The sequence below is a fragment of the Scedosporium apiospermum genome (assembly GCF_000732125.1).
Source record: "Scedosporium apiospermum strain IHEM 14462 chromosome Unknown SEQ_SAPIO_0096, whole genome shotgun sequence".
NCBI classification, from domain to species: domain Eukaryota; kingdom Fungi; phylum Ascomycota; class Sordariomycetes; order Microascales; family Microascaceae; genus Scedosporium; species Scedosporium apiospermum.
The window spans coordinates 91,301-114,738 of record NW_015971797.1 but is presented as its reverse complement, the minus strand read 5'-3'; the positions used below and the strand labels follow the sequence as shown (position 1 = coordinate 114,738).

The 23,438-nt window shown below is 48.9% G+C and overlaps 2 protein-coding genes and 4 pseudogenes across 2 annotated transcripts; all 6 read right to left on the bottom strand.

The window, feature by feature from the left end:
* Window positions 1-408: 408 nt before the first annotated feature.
* SAPIO_CDS4991 (uncharacterized protein) lies at window positions 409-2,724 on the bottom strand (the record flags this gene model as incomplete). Its single annotated transcript, XM_016787407.1, has 6 exons — window positions 409-971; window positions 1,048-1,072; window positions 1,130-1,180; window positions 1,631-1,715; window positions 1,818-2,609; window positions 2,681-2,724. The coding sequence occupies 6 exons, from the start codon at window positions 2,722-2,724 to the stop codon at window positions 409-411; spliced, it is 1,560 nt and encodes a 519-aa protein (XP_016642909.1).
* Window positions 2,725-3,925: 1,201 nt separating this feature from the next.
* SAPIO_CDS4990 lies at window positions 3,926-4,189 on the bottom strand (annotated as a pseudogene; the record flags this gene model as incomplete).
* Window positions 4,190-5,475: 1,286 nt separating this feature from the next.
* SAPIO_CDS4989 lies at window positions 5,476-6,177 on the bottom strand (annotated as a pseudogene; the record flags this gene model as incomplete).
* Window positions 6,178-10,567: 4,390 nt separating this feature from the next.
* Window positions 10,568-10,981, bottom strand: SAPIO_CDS4988 (annotated as a pseudogene; the record flags this gene model as incomplete).
* A 2,504-nt stretch (window positions 10,982-13,485) lies between these two features.
* On the bottom strand, window positions 13,486-14,326 carry SAPIO_CDS4987 (uncharacterized protein; the record flags this gene model as incomplete). The annotated part of the gene is made up of 3 exons (XM_016787406.1): window positions 13,486-13,827; window positions 13,918-13,977; window positions 14,066-14,326. The coding sequence occupies 3 exons, from the start codon at window positions 14,324-14,326 to the stop codon at window positions 13,486-13,488; spliced, it is 663 nt and encodes a 220-aa protein (XP_016642908.1).
* A 5,888-nt stretch (window positions 14,327-20,214) lies between these two features.
* Window positions 20,215-20,499, bottom strand: SAPIO_CDS4986 (annotated as a pseudogene; the record flags this gene model as incomplete).
* Between the last annotated feature and the right edge of the window lie 2,939 nt (window positions 20,500-23,438).

Here is a 23,438-nt window from a genome sequence, read left to right as displayed (position 1 = left end):
GACTGGGATTTCTGATTTCTTCATGGCGGGGGTTCAAATTGTTGTGGTCGCTATTGCAGGGGTCAAGGTGGGATCAATGTGGGGTCCTTGCCCTGTTCATTGTTCTGGGACACTCTGTCCTGCACGTTCGGTTCTCTCCGATCTTCGGCAGATTCCACCTGCCCCGTTGATTGCATCACCACTTTTGATATGGACGATGTTCATATTGGCTGTCTCCCAGCGACAGGACACTGGAAGCCAAGTTCAAAAGTAGCAAGCAACCAAGCTTTCAATTTTCTTTTAACAAATTATAATAAACCGCATAAAATCCGGTAATAATCCCAGAATTATTTAATAGTTTTGGAGAAACTTGAAGTAAAACACTGAGACGGACCTTCTCCAGCTTGGGGAACTAGTGAAGCAAGCAACTCAACACAGAATAGGCCCTTCCGCATCCTCATAGTACACCAACCCCTCGTACTTCTCCACCGCTTCCTGGCTCATATTGGAGATGACCAAGATATCCCCTATAACAGTCAAATTTCCGTGCTTCTCCACCCACCCGTACGCCCTCCTTCCATCCGCAGTCCTGGCGAGTTCTTCCGCGATGATATCGGCACAGTAGGTCGAAATTCCGTAAATCACGGCCAGTCCATGGTCGCCGTCGAGGAGCATCTCGGTGCCTTCCATAATGTATGGACAGCAGCCGGTGTCCTGATCTTGCCAGCAGGCCACGGGAGGAAGATAACCTTGGTAGAATTCTTCATCGTACCAGGGGGAGCAACGCTTGTTGTGGAGGTGGAGGTTGGATGGTTCGGGCGTTGCGGCGATGAGAAGGGGCAGGGCGAGGAAGGCCACGAGTGGAGTGAGGACCGAGCGGAACATTGTTAGCTGTTTAGCAATTCTGTCAGGTCCGGCGCTTGGGAGGTAGACGGAGACGGTGTTTGTTCCTGGATGGTTTTCATCGTGGGACGGGAGAGTAGGAGGGTTGTCTGGTTATATATTCGATATCTTGGTCATTTAGAAAGGACGTGTGGAAAGCTTCTGTCTGTCCTGGCAAATACGAACCTCGGACGGGTTCCAGGACCGAAGTCTTGCAGGGGAATCTATTTTTAGCGACTTATTGATGGTGCGAAGCGAGTGTACGTACGTAGAGATATGATCGCTCATTGCTGGGATTCCTAGGCGGAATTTCTCCCGGCTATTATTCACAGTCTCGTCTTGGTGATAACACTCTGTATTGGCTCATCAGGACAACAAAACCCATCAATCAGTGAGACAGTTTCCACACGTCTGGGGTCGAGTCGTCACCGCCTTTGTCTCAACCCTCGGCGACATCCCTTAAGAGGATGAGCGACTGGCAGTTCTAGAGGTGAGACTTTACCTTGCCAAGACGATAATGGCTGTATTCTTTCTTTTTTATTTTTCTTTTTGGCCTATAATAGTAATGTTTGTCTTGCTTTTCCCGGCCGTTAATTATTAGTGATCTTCGCCTCGATCTCTTGCATAACTTAAACTAAGCACGAGTCATCTTAGGGTTTCGGATACTCAGATAGGAGCTGAAAAGACTTCTCTTATTCTTCACCTGCATACACGAATCTCAACGATACGTCCCCATCCGCATTAAAAATCTGTTGTGGGGCCCCCGAACCCATCCTCCTGGAGTAATCTCACGGATTGGCTCGAGAGAAAGATACTCCTCGTCACCCACCCTCACCTCAGCCTGAAACAGCTTTCTTCCACACATATTCTCGTTCAGCCAATGAGTTACAAACTGCCCCGGGTTTTCCTGGAGCCATTTATGAGACGGCTTCAGGTACGCAGGCATGGAAACGCACCCGGTCGCGATAGATCGTCTCCCTCTCATTTCATCCTCAGCAATAGCCCGAGGCAGCCTCGAGCCTCCGTACAAAGGCACCCAGTTATAGTCCTCAGCGAGCGGCTCGATGTTAATCGCTGACGTAAGGAGGTCCTTGGGTCCAGGGATGCGCACGAGCCACGGGTCTGCGATGTCCTTTTTGCAGACTAGGCGATGTGGGAGGAGATGTGATTCCTTGGCCACGATGTTGGCGCGGATATACGCCTGCCAAATGGCCATATCAGTGCTGTCATGGTGCACTGTGTGTCCCATAACCATGATGTTAGCGTCCTGGCAGATGGCTCCTTCGGTTTCAACGAGACGCTCGAGTGCCGCTGTGATAGATAGCCAGGACGACCTAGGGGATCCGGGGTTGAGATGGGTATGGTTCCAATCTGAGGCGGAGCAGCGCTGCAGAGCATACCAGTTTTCCGAGACGCAGTTAACGAGCAATGACCGCATACTTTTGAGAGAAATGGGCTGAAACCGTGCATCTTCATCCTCGTCCTCGGACGCATCAGGAAAGTTATTATTTATGTGGGGGTCGGGCCCAAAGCCAAACATGGCACTGCACATGGTGCTTATCCGGATACGTGCATAGCGCATGCGAGGTAAAACGGCCCTAAGGGAGTCGCAGATGTGGGCTTCGTCATCGTTGCGATCAGAATGTCGCCCATCGTAGCCAGCGGTGTCGAGTTCGAGACTCGCACAACTGGAAGGGAGAGCTTCCAGGAGGGAGATTATAGCGCCGCGGCTTATCGAAGCCGCCTGCCTGAATGGGGAATATAAGGAAAATGAGGAGAGATTAACCAACTCTCTTATCTTTGTCGCGAGACGGGTTACATCCAAGTCTCTCTGGTGGATGTCGTTTGGCCTGAAGGTCCCATCCTGGTGGATCACCCCTCGAGTTATTATCAAGGTTAACGATCGGACAAGAGGGCCATAGATATGCCATGGGAAACGCTCGAGAAATAGGGCCAGATTCCGACTGGAAAGAGCTACATTTCTGTAGAGAAGAGGTGTGCCGGTCTCATGCCAAGTTCTAGATACTAGTAAACAGGCTCTTAGATCTGTAGTCCTCGCTGACGAGCGCTTGACTGCAACTAAGACGTGGTATAGGATATCGGTTGGGAGCTCGTTCATAATGGTGAGTCTAGAATCCACGGCGGCTAGCGTCCTGGAGTGCTGGAACGGGAGGCCCTCTATCACTGTTCGTTTCCAAGAAAATGACGTCGAGTCGTCGAATTGCAAGAGCTTCGATGCACCTGGCTTTTGAGGGGTAAGAGCCAGCTTAGTCAGGCAAGTATCACTGGTATTGTTGCATCATGATGGAAGCTTCTTTGTTTTGCGGAACCAATTCGAAGCCAAATGATAGGTGGCTACTGAAAAAATTGATGTCTTCCAGAGCGACCCAGAATTGCCATCTTCCGGAGGGATTCCAAAATTGATATCGTCCGGAGCCGACACTTCACAAATCATCGCCGTTAACTTAATTCCGTTACCATTTCCTATTTTGATTTAACGCTGCCTTATTTCAGAAAACGGCATTACCAATACAAGCATATTCTCTATTAAACACCCCTCCCTTTCCACTTTCCTTTCTCTATCCTGTACCTCAGTACTATCAAACCTTATACTTGTCACAGCCTTGTATAACTATATAGGTGGCCAGGAGGTCGCAGCCAGCAGAGAAGGATAAACCACAGTGTACGATCCTAACACTGGATTATTCAAGTTACTTAGGGTTGGGGTTGTAGAAGTCCCTGTTATGAAATAACCAAGGCAGTTAAGCAGTGAACCATGGTATAATAGAGGTACATATTCATGTGTAAGGGGTAAGATAGTGCTTGAATTGACTACTGAAGGATCTTGAAAGACAAACTAGATCAACGGTAGAGACTGTAGCGTATATAGACGTTTCTTTCCAAGCTCTTCCCAGGGCCGCCTTTCTTGTTGGTCCTCTCCGTATTGGTTACTTCCTAGCATTGGTCTTACTCAATTTCTCCATGATTCAGCCTTTCTACCAGTTGCGACCGCCTGGCTGCCTATATGGTCAAGGGTTGTAACACAATGCCTTCCAGAGTTTCGTTAAGTAGTATGCGGAGGGTTGTTGGAGTTGTTGCCATTGTTCTTGTTGTTCTTGCCACCAGTGGCTGTCTGGGGAGGGTTGTTGGAGTTGTTGCCATTGTTGTTGTCGCGCTTGTAGTGATGTCCTCCGTTGCCCTTGTCGCCACTGTCAATTATATGCTCAGCGTACCCTTGGACGCCGTGGTTCGAGCTTCTAATGGCAGGTGCTGCAGTGACCGAATCAACAGCCAGGAGGGAGAGAGTGAGGCTCCTTAGAATGTGCATTGTTGCAGGGGGATGCAAGAGAAGTTATTTTCGTAGGGCAAAGTTTAATTTTGTTTCTTTGTCGAACAATTAGTTTTTGGAGTTGATATAGCTCTAGAGGAAGTAGTAGAGGGCTTGCCTCAATTTATACTAGATTAGCCCCAATGGAAATAGGCAGCCTCTGCTCAAGTTGTCCGGCCCGGACTTTACAAACCTCCTTCAGGGGGTTACTCAATGGGTGTCAGGTTCCGAGGGATGAAAGAATACAATGTAAATGCGCTGTCCGATTCACACATATCGCCGGCTATCACGCTGTGGAGAGGAATCCGGACACCCGATATGTTGGATTGTTGAGTTAAATGGATTCGGAGAGGAATCCGGACACCTGATACGCTGGATTGTTAAATCAACGGAATCGAAGTGGACTCGGACACCCGGCACGCTGGTTGTTGAGTCAACTGGATTCGGAGTGGAATCCGGACGCCGGATATGCTGGATTGTTGAGTTGAATGGGTTCAGAGTAGAATCCGGATGTCACGATCCTGTGAGCCGCCATGGATCATGGCTCACCGGGCACAGCTTTTTCCTGGAGCAGGGGTTACCACTAATGGTTGCCACATATCTACCAACTTCAGAAGCATTTAATCCCAACTTCGTGAATTAAGGGGATTTTCTTGGAACGTGGAACAAGTCTATTTTGAAGGTGTGGCAACTCTACAGCATTTCTCCGTCAATCTGTGTAACTGTGGCATCAGGTCTTCAAAGATCTGGAATTTTAGATTCGAGGACTCCGGCGAACGGTGACATTTATAGCTACTCAAACTACAACTCCATCAGGAGATTACCGAAACTGGTAATTGGCAGTACTTTCGAAATGCGGAGTTCTCTGCATAGTTTGAGTGATTTTCTTTTCTGGAACATTTTGCGGCGGTTGGGGCTGGGTATCAACCGAAGGTAAACGCTCCGTGTCGCATAAAGAGCCAAGTGATAGAGAAAGTTGTGGACATGAGCATTAGTCTTATCTTAAGGAAATGAATACAAAGGAGCAGGAGCAGGAGCGCTTTAAATTCTACTTCTCATTTTCAACGTATCGTGTAAGCTCTATGGTCTTTGATGTCGTGGATCAAATATGAGATGACGTATCACGTCATGGATTGGTCGTCTTCCCAAATAGATATATTGAAAATTAGCCATTGGCTACATGAATAATGCCAAGCCTTGAGGCCTAGGCAAGAAATGTATCATAATCGCTATACACCACTCCAGATGATATCCCTAGATTAGGGCCAGATATTCCATTGTTCCATTTAGTTGCCATCCCAGACCGCAGGGCCGGGCATAACGTAGGGAGCGGGGTTGGAGGTCCACTTGTCGTATCGGATACCGGGGTCATCGGCCTTGTAGATGCCGGGAATCTTGACGAGAGGGCTGGGGTTACCGCCGCCGGGCCCGTTAATCTTGAGTTGAGCGCACTCAATGTAGAACTGAGCACGATCCTTGAAACCCTCGTGGAGGCCGATGTGCTCGACGCGGACGAGGTACTCGCCGGGGGGAGTCTTCTCGGGGATGACGAACTCGAGGCGGTCCTTTTGCCACGAGCACCAAGAGCCGTCATTGTTGGCGGATCCACGGCAGAGACCAGTCTCCATGACCTTGAACCAGTCGCCAGAGCCGTCGTATGTGGCGACGTCCGCGGGAGCCTTGGACATGTAGACGAATCCAGGGCCGGGGTGCTCGATGGTCTCGCGGTTGAAGATCTTGAAACCGATCTTGTCACCGGCGTTGACCTCGTAGGTCTTGACGTTGCCGGGCTTAGCGCCGACGTTGCATCGGAGATCGTTGGTATTGATGATATCCGGGAAGGCGGGGTTGTAGGAGTTGCTGTTGCGGCGGAAGTAGTCGTACTCACCACCGACGACCTGGTCGTTGACTACTAGGATGTTGAAGATGTAGTGGGCATCGACGACGGAGCCCAGGGCGGCGAGGAGAAGAGCTTGGAGGGGCTTCATGCTGGGCAACAACAAACATCAGAGGGACTGAGAGTGTGGTGGACTGGACTTCGGGCACTTGGATTAGATGGAGCGGGGATCCCGGAGACTTTATAGGCACAACGTCGTCAATGGATGACCGCCGTGCTATTATATCGATCACCACGATATTATTGTCCAGACACTACAATCAACCAAACGTATAGTTCCTGTCGGCAGTAGATTCGGTAGGGGTCAATATCTCGGTAGAACCTGATCTTTCCCCAGATCAAGCTAAGTGGACAGACCCACAAACTTCAAGACCCGCGTCTCGTCCCGCAAACCCCCCGAGGCCAACTGGGCCTAACCACCGCTGAATTCATTAAGGTGCGGATCCTTGATTTGCGGGGTGCATAGGTAGGGAGTGGGGGCAAACTAACTATAACTTCATATCAAGGGGCGGGTCGATTCGGCCAAATCGTCCACCTTTCCCAAGTGGCAATATGGAATAGCAGCTGGAAATCTAGAGGCGTATAAGGAGGTAGTGATCAGGAGGCCAATGTAGCCAGCTACTGAGCGTAGTGCCGAAGCACTTTTGTTGTCTTATTGTGCCCCTATAAAGTAATATGAACCGGGTTATAAGGATTGTATACTACGGAGGGTAACTCCACGAGTAGGGGTGGAGGAAATAGATGAACCAGGTTCTTGGCGCATCGGGGAATTTCATTAAACGTGGGCGGCACTTCGATTTGCGAGGCGGGAAGAGCGACCATCGGCCACCTTTTTTGAAATCCAGCTTGCAGGGCAACCATCGCCTACATGTACCGGAGCAATGACGGAAACAGAGATGTTTGTTTGCCTTGGCTAGATCAAGTTGCCGAGAGACATATTATCAGCGACGAGCAGCCTGCGTTCTGAGGGTGCCAAGAAAACCAACAAGGCAAAATGGTAAGCGATGCCCTAATGCTGTGGATCTGAGAATAAGAGTAGATGTGTGTGAAGAACCACGTCAAGGAACATACGGGCACGAACAAGTGCCGCCGTTGATGTCAGTGTAAACTTAGTCTTAAGGACTCCAAGTTCTTCTTTAATCCAAATGCTGCCTGTAATACTGTGGGTATGTCGAGACGCCCGGTGAAAGTTTCCCAGAAAGCGTGAAGCACGTTCGACGGATGCTTCTTTTAGCACCTACATGAGGAGACCTTCCCAATCTATCTAAATGGACGGCGAACCATGGGCCTGCTAGACCTGAGTTTTGGAAGCGAAGAAGCTTAGGTTCCTGCACCAGCAAGGATGCTCCGCTTCAACTTCGGAGGACGAGCGGAAGTTGGGAACTGTTTTGTTTCGACAGGGAGATGGCAACGGAGTCTTTGACTGGTGGAAAATTCAGCGATGAATTTCTCCTCCCCTGAGGGATCAGCCAGGCACAGCAAGTTAAGCTTAAGATCAGCCAATTGACGTATTCGTTTCATCTAGGTTGCCTTCCGAATCGGGTAATACGGGTGAGGTTGAGATAATAAGAGAGCAGAAGCTCCTTCAAATTAATATCGCCATCCAATATCCATATTCGTCGTGTTTATTGTCTAGTTTAGGCCTAAATTGGGGGTCTAAGCCGAACCAGCGGACAATATTGACCTGAAGCCTTCCCTCGAATCGAATCCACCTGTCTCATGATATTACTAGAGCGTGGCGACCCAGCATAATCCTAATTTGCGTTGCATGGCAATATCTCCGCTCTTTGATTAAGCCAAGAATCTCTTTCTTACAATTGTATTCTATTCCCTCTGCTCCCACACATAACACCGGCACAGTGGCAAAGTAACCTGTCTGAACAGCTAGTCCCACGGCCTTCGGCGGGTAGATGTCAGAGACGATAATATGAAAGTGTGTTGATCACTGGAACATTCTCATCTTGTGTAGTGGTTACCATGTCTGCTTGTTACAGTACTAGCTAATACTATATGGTCACGTCCTCATTTACAGAGAAGACTTCCGGATGGGACTCCCGAAACCATTATTCGGGCATGACGGATTTCGCGGCGCTGGGGATTTTCGAACTCACAAGACATCAAAGGACGAGATGTAAACGAGAAGATAATAAGGCTTTGAAGCGCACCAATGGCAAGACGGGTGTTGGTTGGTAATTCAGAAGACTTCCTTGTTCGGCCGATTATATTCAGTCTGTAGATGTGTAGTCAAGTGTTTGACAAACTTCACGTTGCGTGGTCCTGCCTTCTACCTTTGACGACGATTTATTGAGAACGATGAAATGTTGGAACCTCCCGATTCTCAGTACAGTTCAACATGACTCGCTTTTCAAGGCGCTAGATCACTTTGTGGGGCGATTCCGCTTCTCTTCCTCAGCCTTTAGGCACGACATCGCCCAGGTTATCAGATTACTGGGCCTCCTCGCCTATATCTTTTCATTCACTGACGAAACGGAAGAGGACCGGAGCACAACGTGCTTGACGGGGTAATGGACGATGCAGCGCATGTGACTAGCTTTCTTAATGGATAATTCTAGCGTCAGCCACTCTCCTTCCAACGTGACTGGAGACAATCCACTCCTGAACTGAAATAAACAACAAAAAGCTAATCCAATGTTTAAGCACCAGGTGGAATGGAAACATCATTCTCTTGCTGGACGGGGCTGTCAAATAGGTTTCCAACAACATCCTGCGAAACGAACTTTATAAAACTTAATTCTCCTCTCCATCGTCAGTCCTACCCACGTCCCTAGGCACCGAGTCTACCCATGGACGCGGACGTGGGCGCGCCCTTTGCTTCGCATCTTGTTCGAGCTCATTGAGAGCCCTCTCAAGATCCTCTCCACAGTCGTTGCACAACCGCTTGCAGCCCAAAATACAATGAGCAAGAGTTGCGGTAGATCCTTGAAGAGTTCCTCGGTTCTCTCCTTTCGATACTACACAAATAAAAAAATTAGCTACGCTATGCTTGACGGCAGTCGGTTTTGGAGAGGAACTTACTATCAAAACATTCGATAATACATGGCCGACACCCATCGGGACACTCGGTCGTTGACTAAAGAAGACAACACGTTGTTAGCAGCGTGTTCTTCCTCTCAGACATTTCCCATTCTCGGGGACTCAATAGTTCGTACCTGGTTTGCTACCACGTCGGCAGTCGCAGTGCCAGTGGGGAGAGTCATGGCGAGAGGGCCAAAGAAGGCTAGGGTAAGAAAAAGGATTGAAAACTTCATGGTCAATGGAGTCAGGGGTCAGGAGTCTTCTTGTGAGGAGGTTCGAAATCGAAAACGGCATATGACGTTACGTATCCGTCTAGGGTAAGTGTTCGAAGAATGGAAAGAACTTGGAGCGACGAGGACACTGAGCCAAAACCCGTAGACCCTCTCTATATAAGTATGCGGCCGAGTGTTGCATGTGATAATAAGCGATATCATCACCGTCCTGGCTTGAATTGTGGTTAATAGTTGGTGAACCTACCCCTCTAGCACCCAAATCTTCCTCCCTAGTAAGGAAGACACGTTCCATACTGTATCCACCCAGCGTCGCCTCACGGAACACGACGGTACTGGCAATAAGCATTCGTGTCTAGTCAACCTTCTTATACGAGGCTTGGACGTGGACTCAGTTGAAAAGAAACCACGAACTTCTAGCCAGCGTCAAACCCCAATTTGCGCTACGTCACACTTTAGCGGTGATTACTCCTTCGTAGCAACTCTTTCCCCGATGTCTCCTACTCACCCTGCCAATGTATAAGTGCTGCTTCTCCCCAGACAAAGCCAATTCAGGCGAGGGGCATAGATTACGTGGTGGAGAATATTGCAACTAGATTAGCTTCCTTTCGCAGGGGTTAAAACATCAACAGGTCAACTAAACGGGTAACAAATAATCTGGCACTAGCCAATAACTCTGGAAACTATCCGCCTTACTCTTGATACTAACCAGGAACAGTTACACGAGACCTTCACTCATCGCTAGTGGTCGCATGTGAAACATCACTTGCCCAATAAATCCCCAACCATGAAATAAGCTGAAGCTATAATAGTAGTTAACCATTAATACCAATACCAATACCAATACCAATACCAATACCAATATCTAAGCTAGTTACGAGGTTGCCGCTACAGAACGGGAGTTTTCTCTCGAACATTTCTTGTTCCATTACTGCTCCCTTCGAAAATTGGAATCATCTCAGAGGAACTCTCACTTATGGGTTCACCGCACATCCAGAAATGTCCGTGAGGCGAGATGGGCAGGCCACTTGGTTATAAACCGCCTCCCACCCATTTATAAAGCCTCCTGCCCAATTGAATCTCCAGTAACAGCCGCCTTGTAGATTCGAGGGGATCCGGTCGCAGTTATTTCCCTCCGTGATACCGCCGTAGGCATCACCCCTGCATTATAAAAGGGTTAACGCGGCAAAAGTAGCTGCGCCTCGGATGAAAGACCTACCAGTCGTATCCGGAGCCGTATTGTGCGCTGCAGGCACTCCCCACGGGGCCAAGACCTCCACCAGGAGTCATAATGATCAAGTCTCCTGCGACAACGTCTCCGCCGGCACCACCGGGAGAAATCACCTGTACAACCATCCGCTTGTTTTTCTCACCAGCTGCGCCGGACACCCATTGCACCTCGAAGCACTTGCAGCAGTTAGGATTCTGAGCGCTAAAGTCAGTCCCGATATGGAACGCGAAGCCGTAAGAGAGGTCGTCTGAGATTGGGATCGGTGAATAGTCGGCACAAAGGAATCCGGTATCGGAGGAGCCTCCTTCACATGTGCTTCTCGCCGTTCGGCCGGCTTCGCGATCGAGTGGATTGTCGTTCTTATCGCAAACATTGACAGGCCCTCTGAAGAGTTTCATCTCAAATCAGCTCCGGCCGCCCTTCCTACAACGTGGGGAAGCAGGTGAGGACATACCGAGTGTTCCAGAGATTGGTATTAAAGACGGATGCACAAGCGGGTTTGCAGCTGTAGTATGGGGCATCGTTAGGGTGCGATCTGCGAAGCCACCAGATAGAAGCCAGATATTATGGGACGTAACACGATACGAGGTGAATCGATTACTTACCAGTTCCATCCTGTGTAGGTCTTGGCCAAGACTGACTGGGACACTACACATCTAGCCAACAAGGCCACAAGAAGATGCTTGAACCCTATCATTCTCCTAAGATCTCGAAGGTTTCTTGAATAACAATCAAAGAGCGGGAATAAATCTGACATGTACGAGCAAAGAAGCTAAGACAGGAAAGAACAACAGAAAGGAGCCGAGGCGTTTCCTAACCACAGAGGGGAAAGAAGCTTCCTCCATATATAGGCGACATATAAACATCAAGCTAAGCTTCATGGTTCGTGCTCGCTTCGGGGTTGGTCTATTTGCAAGCGGGGACCACAACAGACCCGGAAAAGGCTACATCCCTAGCCCCTCTTTCGGGTTGGAGTGGCGGGATGCACGGTGAACAAGCCCCTGCTGAAGAGGTAACGGACAAGAGACCAGCTTATGGGAAAATGGACGTTCCCAGGGAGGTACAACCGGACTAGGCCAGTGTCATATCATGACACCACGGTCGACCGGGTCATTGCCGCCCTGTCTTAGTGTTGAGCCACAGATACTAATAATGTGCGCAAGTAGGCAGGAATGGGTGTAATTGAGATACGTGGAGGGATCCACAAGGGCAACGGGACAGCAGAAATACCGAAGAACCCAAGGCATATCATTGTGGTTATCTTATTCCACATGCGGATTTCGGTTGAAACAGAACGCTGGAAGCCAAAGTATTCAACCCGAAAGGTCTTCAGCCCTCATCTTGCATACCGACCTGGTTTAGGGCCAGGAATCTAGCAAGGAGCTCCCTTGTCCCGATTCTAAATTTGGTATATTCTCAATATGGAGTATATGAAGGCGTAGTTCCCCTGGATAATTATGGGACTGCGAATGGTGCCTTGGTAAATGACAGGCAACCGTTTTGTGCATTATGATAGGCGGGCCAGGATCAGATATTGTATGCAACAACAACACGCGGAAGGGCAAATTGGTAAGGACATGACGTGGCTCGACATCCTAAGATGAGAGAAGTACGTCCAACCGACCTGGACTTCTTGGTTTACCTGTTATGGCAACGGCCGGAGAAGTCTGAGAGTGACAGAAACGGTTGTGATAGCTAAGCGAAGGTCAAAACTACATGTAATAGTCGAGGAAAGGGGGCCTCTGTTGTTTTTCTTTCCTCTTTAGAACGTACAAGCATCTCACTCGGAATTATCGATTCGCCCTAGTCCCGCCTACCGGATAATGTAAGGCGGCTGTGACAAGCGGATAAGTACCGCAGCACGAATATTACCGGAGACGAAGGTGTGGCAGCCGATGTCAAATGAGCACACCTCGTCCCAGAAAAGGAGCCACGAGGATGGGAAGAGCGATGTTGATAGCAAAGTATCGGTACCAAAGATGCTGGTTCTCAGCTACCGGCTTAGAGTAACGATCCTGCCCTCTAACTCGGCCACTCGCCTGCGCCTGATAAACGAGATTGCGGCATGAAGGGAAAAGAGTCAGAACTCCGTGGTGGAGGCGAAGTAGGAAGTGGGATTGCATGCAAGCACTGGGGCATATTTCAGCATATCAAAATACTTCTGAGACAACTGGAATCAGATATAAACGGTACATGAACGAGGATATCGTGGTGGCCGATGTGTTTTTAGGGAAAGACCCTGTACTTCAAGTTAGCTTGTAAAAGTAGTCAACTTCTGCCTGATATCGACGCCTATTGATCGATGATGGTTTAGGCGAGGGGAATATCGCCTGAGGTGATGGTGTTTGTAATGTAACTAGGTTTCCAACTAATCCGGGAATAGCATCACATCTAGATAACGGTAAAAACAAACAATCCAATATATAAATCAATACCGTAGTGTATCTTGCCGGCCGCGCAATATCCCATATTTCCGTCTGGAAGGGAAGACCTACTTAAGATAAGACGTGCAGTTCAGTTGAGGCATCACAGAACTGATTTATCCGATGGTGCGGAGGCGCGAAGGGAAATATATCAATATTGTTCGACGTAATCGGCCTCAGTGGTTACCGAGGGACACCGAACATTTGGTGATTTGATAACATCCGCATGAAGGGGTGATCGGGGAGGATTGACAATTCACTCAACGAGCGACTTACGGGCGGTGCGTCGCCTCCCGTCCCAATGGGTTGGAAATGGGCCAGAGGGAATGGAAGCTAAAATGGGAGACAAAAAAAGGATAAATTAATTTCAACCGGCTGATTACGGCCAAAGATCAGAAGCAATACGCCCAGCTCGAAACTCCTCCCATGTGTTCATGATATTGCCATCCAAACCGTGACGCAGGTCCTACCCTCCATTCTCACACCATCAGCGCGACCAATGCAGCAACACAGGCACTAGCCAAGCCCACCCTGACCGATGCAGCGGCTCCCTCGCCATCTTTTTTATCCTGATTACCCTTGGAGTCGTCATTATCCTCAGAGGAGGAGTCAGCGTCAGCAACGACGCCACCGAAGACATCGCGGGGGGCGACCGCTTGGCTAAGCTTGCTAGCCTTGTCACGGTACGTGCTCAAGTCATTCTCGCTCGCAAGATTGACGGCACCGATCATGCCTTCGGAACACTCGCGGCCCTGCGGAAGAAATTCTCGCGTAAGTAAACGGATGCGACGTCGGCTCATGCTACGCATGGCTAGCCAGCCCTGCGAAAGCTAGCATGTCTGTGTGGGTGGAGATTTTGGAAGGAGATGGTGGGATCGGAAAAGAATGGAACATAGAAAGGATTAACTTACCTGCGTTGAATAAAATACAATCGGCTCGGTATCGTTGACGGTAACTCGAAAAACCTTGTCCTGCAGGATCGTGAGTATTCTGGATCCTTTTCCGCGGGAAAATTGTAACCGGCCCAGGCGAGATTAGGAGGCGGGATGGGGCACTGACACTTTCGCCGGAATCCACCGCGAAGTAACCGGAAAAGAAGCCGCCCTCGTTTGCAGGGACACAGGGCCCGTTGATGCTGTCGAACTCGCCCATGGCGACGCTGTGGTTCTTGGGGCCGAAGCGGAACTCGAGAATATCACCAGACTTGGCTGTCACGGACTCTGGATCAAATTTGTTATTCTCCCCAGCCGTAATTTTGATCGTCTCGGCGAGGGCGGGGACACCCGCTGTGAGGGCGAGGATGATGGGTAGGTAGCGCATTTTGGTCGAGTTTGTACAATTTCTTGCCAAAGCAAACAAGAGGGAAAAGAAAAAAAAACACAAAGAGAAACGCAAAACAATTAAACGAAAATAAAGACACTGAGGTATAGGAGAAAAGCTTTCAAATGAGCCCGAGCTGACCATCTACCAGGGTCCAACTTGCTGATCCTTTTGGACCCTACGAATACTTCGTATTTTAACAGAAAGCGCTGTCCGACGGGCTTGGCATCGTCACATCGAAGCATTTGTGTGGAGCCACGCCTTGGCTTACTGGCCGCAGCACTGAATACATCGGGCGCATGTGGGAACTGGAATTCGTCGTATTTGTTGAACAGTTGGGCTTGAGAGCCGTTTGCTGGCGCCCATTTCCACAGTACAGGTTGGAACCCGACGGCAAGACTTCTTGATGCAGGCAGGCCGGGAGACCACTAATGCGGTGCACATCGCGTCCGTCAGGCCGACGGATGTCTCCACCCCGAGTCTCCGGGATTCATTCCTCGTCTCCATTCTGGGCGGTCATCTAGATGCCATGCTTCCTTGTAGGGGAGCCGGCAATCACCCAGAGCCGAACTTCTGTTTGAAATGCGGCGATACCAGTCGCACGAATCAAATTGTGAGGATTGATCATACATACGCTGTTCACAATGGATTTGAGGAGAGTCAACACAGAACTGCTGAAGAACCTATCCAATTCCCCACCAAGACGAGATCTTAGACGCCTTCCAAGCCGCTATCAAAATTGTCAACGCAGTTCTTCCAGAAACTAATTGAGAAACACGACTGACCGAATAATATCAATCCTCCAGAAATTTTCAAATATCGAATGAAACGAGCTACGAAGCAATACCTGTGGCAATTTGATTCTCGTCTCCATCACTATTCCTCCAATCCTGTTACTTCGCTCAACCCGGCCGCGAAGTCTTAGGATAATATTACCTCTGAAGATTGGGGATCCGAACCACCGAAGAGAAGACTGAAGCTATCTGAAATCCAGCGCCACCGAGAACTCCTAGAGACCTTGAAACGAAAGATTATTACTGCCCATTTGCCAAAAACGACGTTTGCCCACATTGCCAGGCTGACAGCTACCAACCACCCTTACACGACACCAATGGCGACCAACCCCCAGAAAGAAGACGATTCGCAACGACAAGTCTTATGTCCGAGGATTCGTTGGCTCAGCGCTGGAATGTTTTAGCTAGCATGTGAAATTCGGTTTTCCACATGTCAAGTTCATTTTGCTTTGTATATCTGAGGTCCTTGATAGTGTCACAAAATATTACAGCGCCATTAATAAATCCAGTAGCACTCCTTGATACCTTGATATGAATCCTTTCGCCCTCACTCTGTTTCTCCTTTATACTACTGACAAGCTTGCCCCAGGTTTACCAACTGCTGTCTCATATCTAATCCGAAATTTCCATACCGCCCACGTGTCGGAATCGTCTTCCACCACAGCCATGCAAAACCAGGCCGTTTCACCTGGTCATGGTCATACACACATGTCCAAAGCGTCTCGGTTATGGAACTGTTTGAGGTGTACGATCAAGGAATTGAGCCACAAATTCCTTCGGAGAACGGAAATCTCACCAAATAGAAACAAGCCCGCGTCATATACCGCTGGAGAGCAGCCATCACAGTCCCCAAGCGCTCTCGTTCATACGTCAACTCCGGGAGAAGAGCACACAGTTCCAAAAGTCGAAATCTCAATCCAGGATCTCCCCGAGGAACTTTTATTGGAGATTCTCGGGTTTTTGGACCACTCCTCTGTTTATCTCCTTCGCCAAACCTGCCGGCTATTTTTGCGTCTATCTTGCGACAGGCAATTCCAGCAGTATCATGATCCGTGGATGAATCCGACGGCACGACCCCCTCATCCGTCTTGGACTAAGAACTTCATGCCACCCCTGCTTCCCCGCGATGAATCAGGGCAATTACGCCGGCTCCTCCGAAAGGACAAATTTTACGACCCTCGTAACAGGACATATGAAGACGGATACTCCTCCAGTGTGAAGGAGTGGCTCGGATCCCAACTGTTCTGTTCTGCCTGCGAGGTTTCTCATCCGCGCTTCCTCTTCGCAGCTAATCAACGGACTGAGGCACCATCGAAAAGAATTTGCATCGGAAGACAAGGCTATATTCGAGCCTGCCCACATAAGAACATCTTTTGGTCTGACATCATAAAGTGGCAAGGCCAATTGTCGCCCCCTTCGACACTTTCTCGACTCTAAACATATAAAATCGAGTGCAAAGAGTGCACCAACAAACGGAAAGTGCTTGGTGAAGGTGTTTTGGCCATGTCCTCTATTACCCTGATAGAAGGCGAAGGCTATCAATCTCTTACTGTTTGCCAAGAAATACCAGTATTTCGCCTGGACCGACATCGAAAACTGACCTTCCCGGAGCTGCAACGACTCTGCCATAACTCGCCGAATAAGGAAGTATTTGCGTCTTTATCCTGTCCGCAAATGGGCCCTCTGGACGGAAGCCAGGCTATGTGCGCGTTTGCGGCTAACCAATGCGTTGGTATTTGGTCTTCGTGGGCAAAAATTGGGGGCCATGGGAATCCACCCGACTGTTTTGGATGCTGCCTTTGCCGGACTATAGCAAATCCACGTGCGGACGGAAGGAACCTAATAAGTGGATACTCCTGTCACAAGTCTTACTGCAGAAGTTCCTGCGGCGCGTCCTATGCGTGGAGGCAGGACAGGAAGACGGGGATAGTCACTGTTTCAGCTGAGAAATATATCTACCCGCTTGACACGCCCTACTCACTTCATTGGATAGCGCATCTTGACCCTGACTCTTATTCCATTACCAGTGATGTTGAGGGGAAACGCATTACATGGTGTCCTGACGAAAACTGCGACAAAACATCTCGATACCGCGGAGTGGCAGGCAACTTGTTGTACTACTCCAATTTTCTTCACTAGATTAATTTAGACTTGAACTAAATTGATACTATCGAGACGTGGTTTATACACTTGGGAGGGCTATACCATTATTAGTTCAGTTCGGAGATATGCATAATTCAACCTGACGTTATCCAAGTCATCGAAATATCTCGAACCGGACTAGAAGCTAATGTGTTGGTGTGCCAGCGAGAGCCGCACAACAAGAACCGCCGGTTTGGCACTAACATCCCCTAAAAGTCTAAGAGGAGGGGAAATCTCGCGGCAGGGACGGTCAGGAAACAGAAGGGATACATGCCGTTGAATTCGACTACTAGCAGTCAGTGGCCTTGTCAGTTTTACAGTTTTCGTTTCGAGAAGTTCTGATTATCATTCTTTAATATGATGGCTATTTACCTGGGCCAATTTTGGCGCTGTTCTTGTTTGCCTTGACGCTCCGCGATACTGACTTCCCACCGATCGATCGGTTTTCTTTCTTATTGCGAAGTCTCTGTAACCGATTTACGACCATTGGACCACGTCGACGATTACATTGCCTACGCAATTTATTTCCTCATTGAAGAGTGGGCAGTTATATTTATACAGCGAAGCTTGGGTTATCTTACCCTGCTCCATCACACTCGAGGACATCTTTTCCGGGCATGTTCTATAGTTTCCCACTTCAGTATGGAGCTAACCATATATCTGACCTTGAGGAACGTGTTGTACTCCTCGGTAATTTTCGTTGATATCGAGTCAATACTAAATTTATCCCTAGCGTGATGGCAGATGGGGCAGGGGATTGTAGGGTGGCGTAGAGAAGGATGGTGTTAAAAACATTTTCTAGGGACTCGACATTAGAGAACTCCGGGGTGGATATGTCAGATTTCTGGTTCTCCAAGTGAACAGTACGTTGGATTTTAATCCCCTTTACCAATCGAATACCAAAAGTCGTGCTGCCATGATACGAACCGACGAGTTCGTATTGACGGTTGATGAAGAGGAAGGCACAGACTGTGCGCTCAGGTTCCTGCAACCGTGCCTTTGTACACCCTCATAACTGTGGTGAATAGAGGAAAGAGCAACCATCGACACAGACGGGAGACGCGAGACGCGTGGATGTTTCGAGAACGAAGCATACAAGAAAATGAAAAGGCAAAAAACATTAAAAAAACACGCTTTTTCTTTTTCTTTTTCGTTTTGAACGAGAAGTATTTTCCGTTCGATGAACTCAATGGAAGCCCGTATAGGTAACTGAGTAGACCCTGCGTAAGGTGCCCTGGTACTAGAAATGATGTCCGCCACACCCTCATGACGAGCAGTTCTATCAATATCCCCAACATTCAACATCCGATCAACCCCTCGACACTAACGCAATATCAAATTACTCTACTTCGAGAAGCCTGCCTCCATATCACGAAGGACCATGTCGAGGCGGCCAAGAACCGCCCACGCACTCTTAAAAACACTTTATCAAACCATATCTCAGTTTATCTGAAAGCTCGTAGAAGCGTGGGAGAAAAAATCCATTCGCTTATTATTCCATTCCATTTATTTATTAAATTATCGAACAATGAAGAGTAACCTTTAATCCTCGGAAGACGTCAGTAAGGAGTCACGTGAGGCTGGTGCCGCTTAATAAGCCGACATGGGAATTTTGAATCAGATATGCTTGTTTCTTCTTGGCGCTGAACCGACTTGAAGAAGCAAGACAATGATACCTTGCCAATATCGACCACCATCGTGACCCGTTAATGTGAGCTGTCAGGCGAATTCGTTCGCTTCCAATGCCGAGAGCATAGTAATAGCGAAAAGTCATAATATTTGATGCTCTTGGAATGTGTACCTCGAGCGCCAATGAGGCTAAGATTCGAACCATACTGCTGTGATGCTTCGAAGTGGAAACCCCAAAAGTTTCTCTCAGATCGATCGATTGAAGTATTAGCCTCCGTGTTCTTCGTCGATGCCACTACAGGAATTGTGTATGTACTTCGTACACTTCCAGTGCTTCTTGAGGGCTGCACCCAAGACTGTACCAAGGTACTGGGGTACTTCGTGCCTGGTTCCCACGAGGCAAGCCCCGAACGCTCGGACCCATGAAAAGTCTGGGCGCAATTTTGCAGCATTTTCTTCTTAACTATGTTGGGACCATGGGGGATCATGCTCATCATATTACTGAGGAGGATTAATTGCATGGCTGGAGTAGGATCAAGCTAAATTAACGGAGTGGGAGCCCTGAACCTTTTTCCCAAATCGGCATTCTATCATCCTGCAGTGCCTCACTGGCTCGGATGATCAGCACAGGGCAAATTGTCTAATAAACTCAGAATAAATGTTTTAAGAAATTCTTTTGTTAAAGCTATGGACTTTTTATGTACAAAAAAGGGAAAGAGTTTTTGGCCTGAAGGACATGTGTGCCGCTGTATTGGTTGGTTAGACCTCCCGAGTCTCTTGGACCTCCAGCGATATTACAGAAATTGTATACACGGAATAGATATCCGTCATTGTTTAAAAGAAAGACCGCCGACCAGACCGCCGACCAGCTCAGCTCCGCGACTCAAGGGGTCTGGATGCCCCTCGAACGTCGCCAGTGACTGGGTCATCATCTCAAAGGAGATGTATAAATGAAGGGAACAAAAAAGAGAAGCATCACATGCTGTCGTGAACAGAGAAGGTTCAACGTTATTCGAACCTTATCTCCAAAAAACCAAGCGCACCCTGGATATCATAAACGCGCATGCTCGTCGTCTGGCGTCATTGAGCCATGATTCTGCCGGGGACAGCGATCACCCGTAGCTCCGCCCCCAGGAGCCCGCTCAACGATGCGAAAAAAAAAGGGAGCACGATGACCCCGGCGGTCTATCAGAACTCGTCCCCTATGTATGTATGTATCATGATCCGTCTATTCGGGTGCTTATTGATGTACTCGCTGGCCTGAGCGAACTTTCCTATCCAAGAAAAACAGCCCTTGCGTTTCGCATAACTTCGTTCTCGTTTTTAAGGACTCGTAGGCTTAAAATTCATCGATAGCCGGCTCATTCGCTTCCTAGGGGAAGGAATCGCTGGAGGAGGTTCTTGGTGAAGGGCGTTCGTCTGAGGGGTGGAGGAGTAGCTGTCGGTCGATGAGCCGGTGGAGTTGGGGGTTTGGTAGACGTATTCGCCGTCGACGTAGATGGCATTGGATCGGAAGGTGGAACGTCGGTGACGGCGACGGGTGTAACGCTGTTCGAGCCTGAAGAGCTCGATCTTGGCTTGGATTCTTTCGAGGAGTGAAGGAGCCATGGCGATGGTTTTTTTGAGACTATGTTTCGAAGGAAAATCGGCCCGGCGACATGCAGAGGGCAAGGGACGGGTGGAGGGAAGGTTCTCTGTGTCGAGGTTTGATTCAAGAAACACGCGGAGTCGACGGGACGAGGTTTTGTTTGGATGTGGGACCCAGACTATGGTGAGACAATTCGTCGGGGGCAACGGGAGGGAGGAGGGAGAAAAAGTAGCGTTGTCGCAAAGGTAACTGCGTCTTTATCCTCTCGATGATGTTTTCCGCGTCTTTCCAGCCAAGCCCGTTCCGTCAGCTTGTCTTCGCTAGTGTGGTCAATCGGCTAGTAAGGTCCGGTGGAGAAGATTTGATTATCGTCCAAGAGCGCGACTCCTCGAATCGGTTGGAGTCTGTTGGCGCACAGATGAGTCCAGCTGGTCAAGGAATCGGGGAGAATAAGACTAAGGATCGGGAGTGAGAGAGTTTGAAGAAACAGGAGGAGAATCAAAGCAGGAAAACTGGAGATTGAAATCCTCTGCACATTAATGTCAATGGGGAGACAGAGAGGATGGCGAAAGTGGGCCAGAGCGTGGATTTGAACCTTCTCGCCGATCGTGGTGGGACTTCACAAATAATCAGGTATGTACCGTGACATCGAGGAATATGCAGAAAGACGACAAGAGACCTGTATCGAGACAGATTGGCCCACAATTGGACACTCCTTCTTACGGGGCGCACTTGACAAAAAGTACTTGTACTTCCTTCGTACGAGGGAGGAACAACCCCTGCGGCGGGCCCACCGCATTGGCGGGTTGACTGGGTTTATCGTCGCAGCTCGCTAGCTTTTTGCGGGTCTCTTGCATGGAAGGAGCTTAGCATGCTGTATGGAAAGAGTTAGCCTAAACCTGCGTCCTGAAGAGGTAGGACCGGAGTGGTGGAAGGATCTCTGTGGTGCTGTTGTGGTGCAGCTTTTGGTGCCATTGATTGAAACGATCCGGGCATGGTACCAAACCACTAATCCTGGTGTTAGGAAGGTACGAAGTAGCGTGGGTCCCAGTTGATGGGCATCGCCCCACATGGCTCCGAGGTGGGAAATTAATTCGTCCGGGGGAGGCGAAGCAGTACTTCGCACCTGGACAAGGCCTGGACCTGGACTGATAGCGCATTTCTGTCAAGTTTTACCCCTTTTCCTTGCATTTCATGCGTCGATGGCGAATTTGTGCGTACCCTGGATGTGGTCAGTACTTTTTTATGCACTTGCTGGAACAGCATGTTGAAATCCGCTTCTTTACTCGACCTTCGTAGTATGCATACTTCGCAAAATCACGTCAGTCCATCACTCTGGCTTTCTTCTTAATGAAACTCGTAAATGCGGGCGGCATTAAAAGTTGGAACTTTGCATACCTATCCACCCCGTTACAGGTGGCTTTCCTTGCCATGTCTATGCTTCTCTCAATTGAAATCGGCGCTGCTCTCTCCCTTGGCGCACAGTGCACAGTGGTGTGTATCTACTCGTAGAGAAACGAGTTTATTCCTATATTGAAGTGTTTTGTTAAATGAAAGTAATGCCTCTGTACAAGGTAGTCCGTCCTGCGTACTCCGTACTTTGCGAGCATGTCCACTGCGCAGTTCTCATCTGTGGATCAAAGACTTGGGCACGCCAGAAATCCTCTAGCATCGTCACATCACCCTCTTACTGATGCCATCCTGGTCCGACTAACCCACTCCCGTACTCCGTAGTGCGTCCAGATCCCTTCTTGTCCATAATTCACTCGGCAATATTGGAATTTGGGGCCCTGAGGGACAGACAGACTCGTGCTACCAAGGGCGAAGGGAGACTTCTATCGTACTTGTGTGAAAACATGGAACTTCAAGTACTTCATATGGCACTGGAGGAATGGAGGAGTATTTTAATCCCAGCGGAGAGAGAACCCTTCTGTCCGCGTTTTGTGTTTATCGAGAATCCTATGCAGCACTCCCACGAAGTATTTCTTCCTGAGGGACTTCAAGATGGCTTGAAGACTGTTGCCTTTTTGTTCTGTTTCAACTCTTGCCACTAAATCCTGTGGCGTTGGGCTATCGGTCACGATTCCGGTTCCGGCGAGCTGTGGAATGTCTTCGTCAAATATCACGAGTGTTTGAAGAAGGAATTATTGTAGATTTGTCACGCGTTCTGTAGTGTTTGTCATAATAAACTACTTGTAATTGTTACTTGGATGTGTTCAATGCCGCCCATTACTTGAGCGCAACAGCGGCAGGATCTCAATTCAGGTCGGCTGATGGATTGATTTGATCTTCCAACAAAGTACCGAGGTACGGAGTGTAATCTGTGCTTAAATCTGTGCTTTTCCTTTAACATTGCGCTGCACCGACTTCGTCAGGTACAGCTACACCCCTGTCCAGATTGTGAATGGGCGCCCTACCCTACTTCGGAAGAAGATCGCACACTTCGCGTTTTCGTTCCGAAGTAACTATGACTTTGCACTACCTCAATTCCACTATTTGGATTGAGGTACCGGGATACAATGCGGTTGTGCTCGTGCATTGTGTTCCTGGCCCGCCACGTGGTGGGTAGTACCAATTACCTAAGCACCTCCACGAACGATTTCGTAGCCTCCACATCATGTTCTACTTCGTACTACATAGACATGGAAACCAGGACAGATGATGCCCAATGCTCCGAAAGCGAAACGCCTAGTAATACCTCAATGCAACACTCATAGCACATTCCTCTTTCATCAACTGCTAATATGATAGAGGGACCGGCCTCGAGTGCCTAAACTGGGCATACATTCACGTGCGTCATACGGCGAGGCAAACATCAGGACGCACCTCGATGGAGTGCTTAATTACCCGTCCGGTGACTCAAGTCTAACGGGCCATTCTAACAGGCAGCCGCCGGTTAAATGACCTTTTGTGAGGCTTTTGAGCGGAAAAGGGCCTTGGCGGTACTATGCAAGGGTGG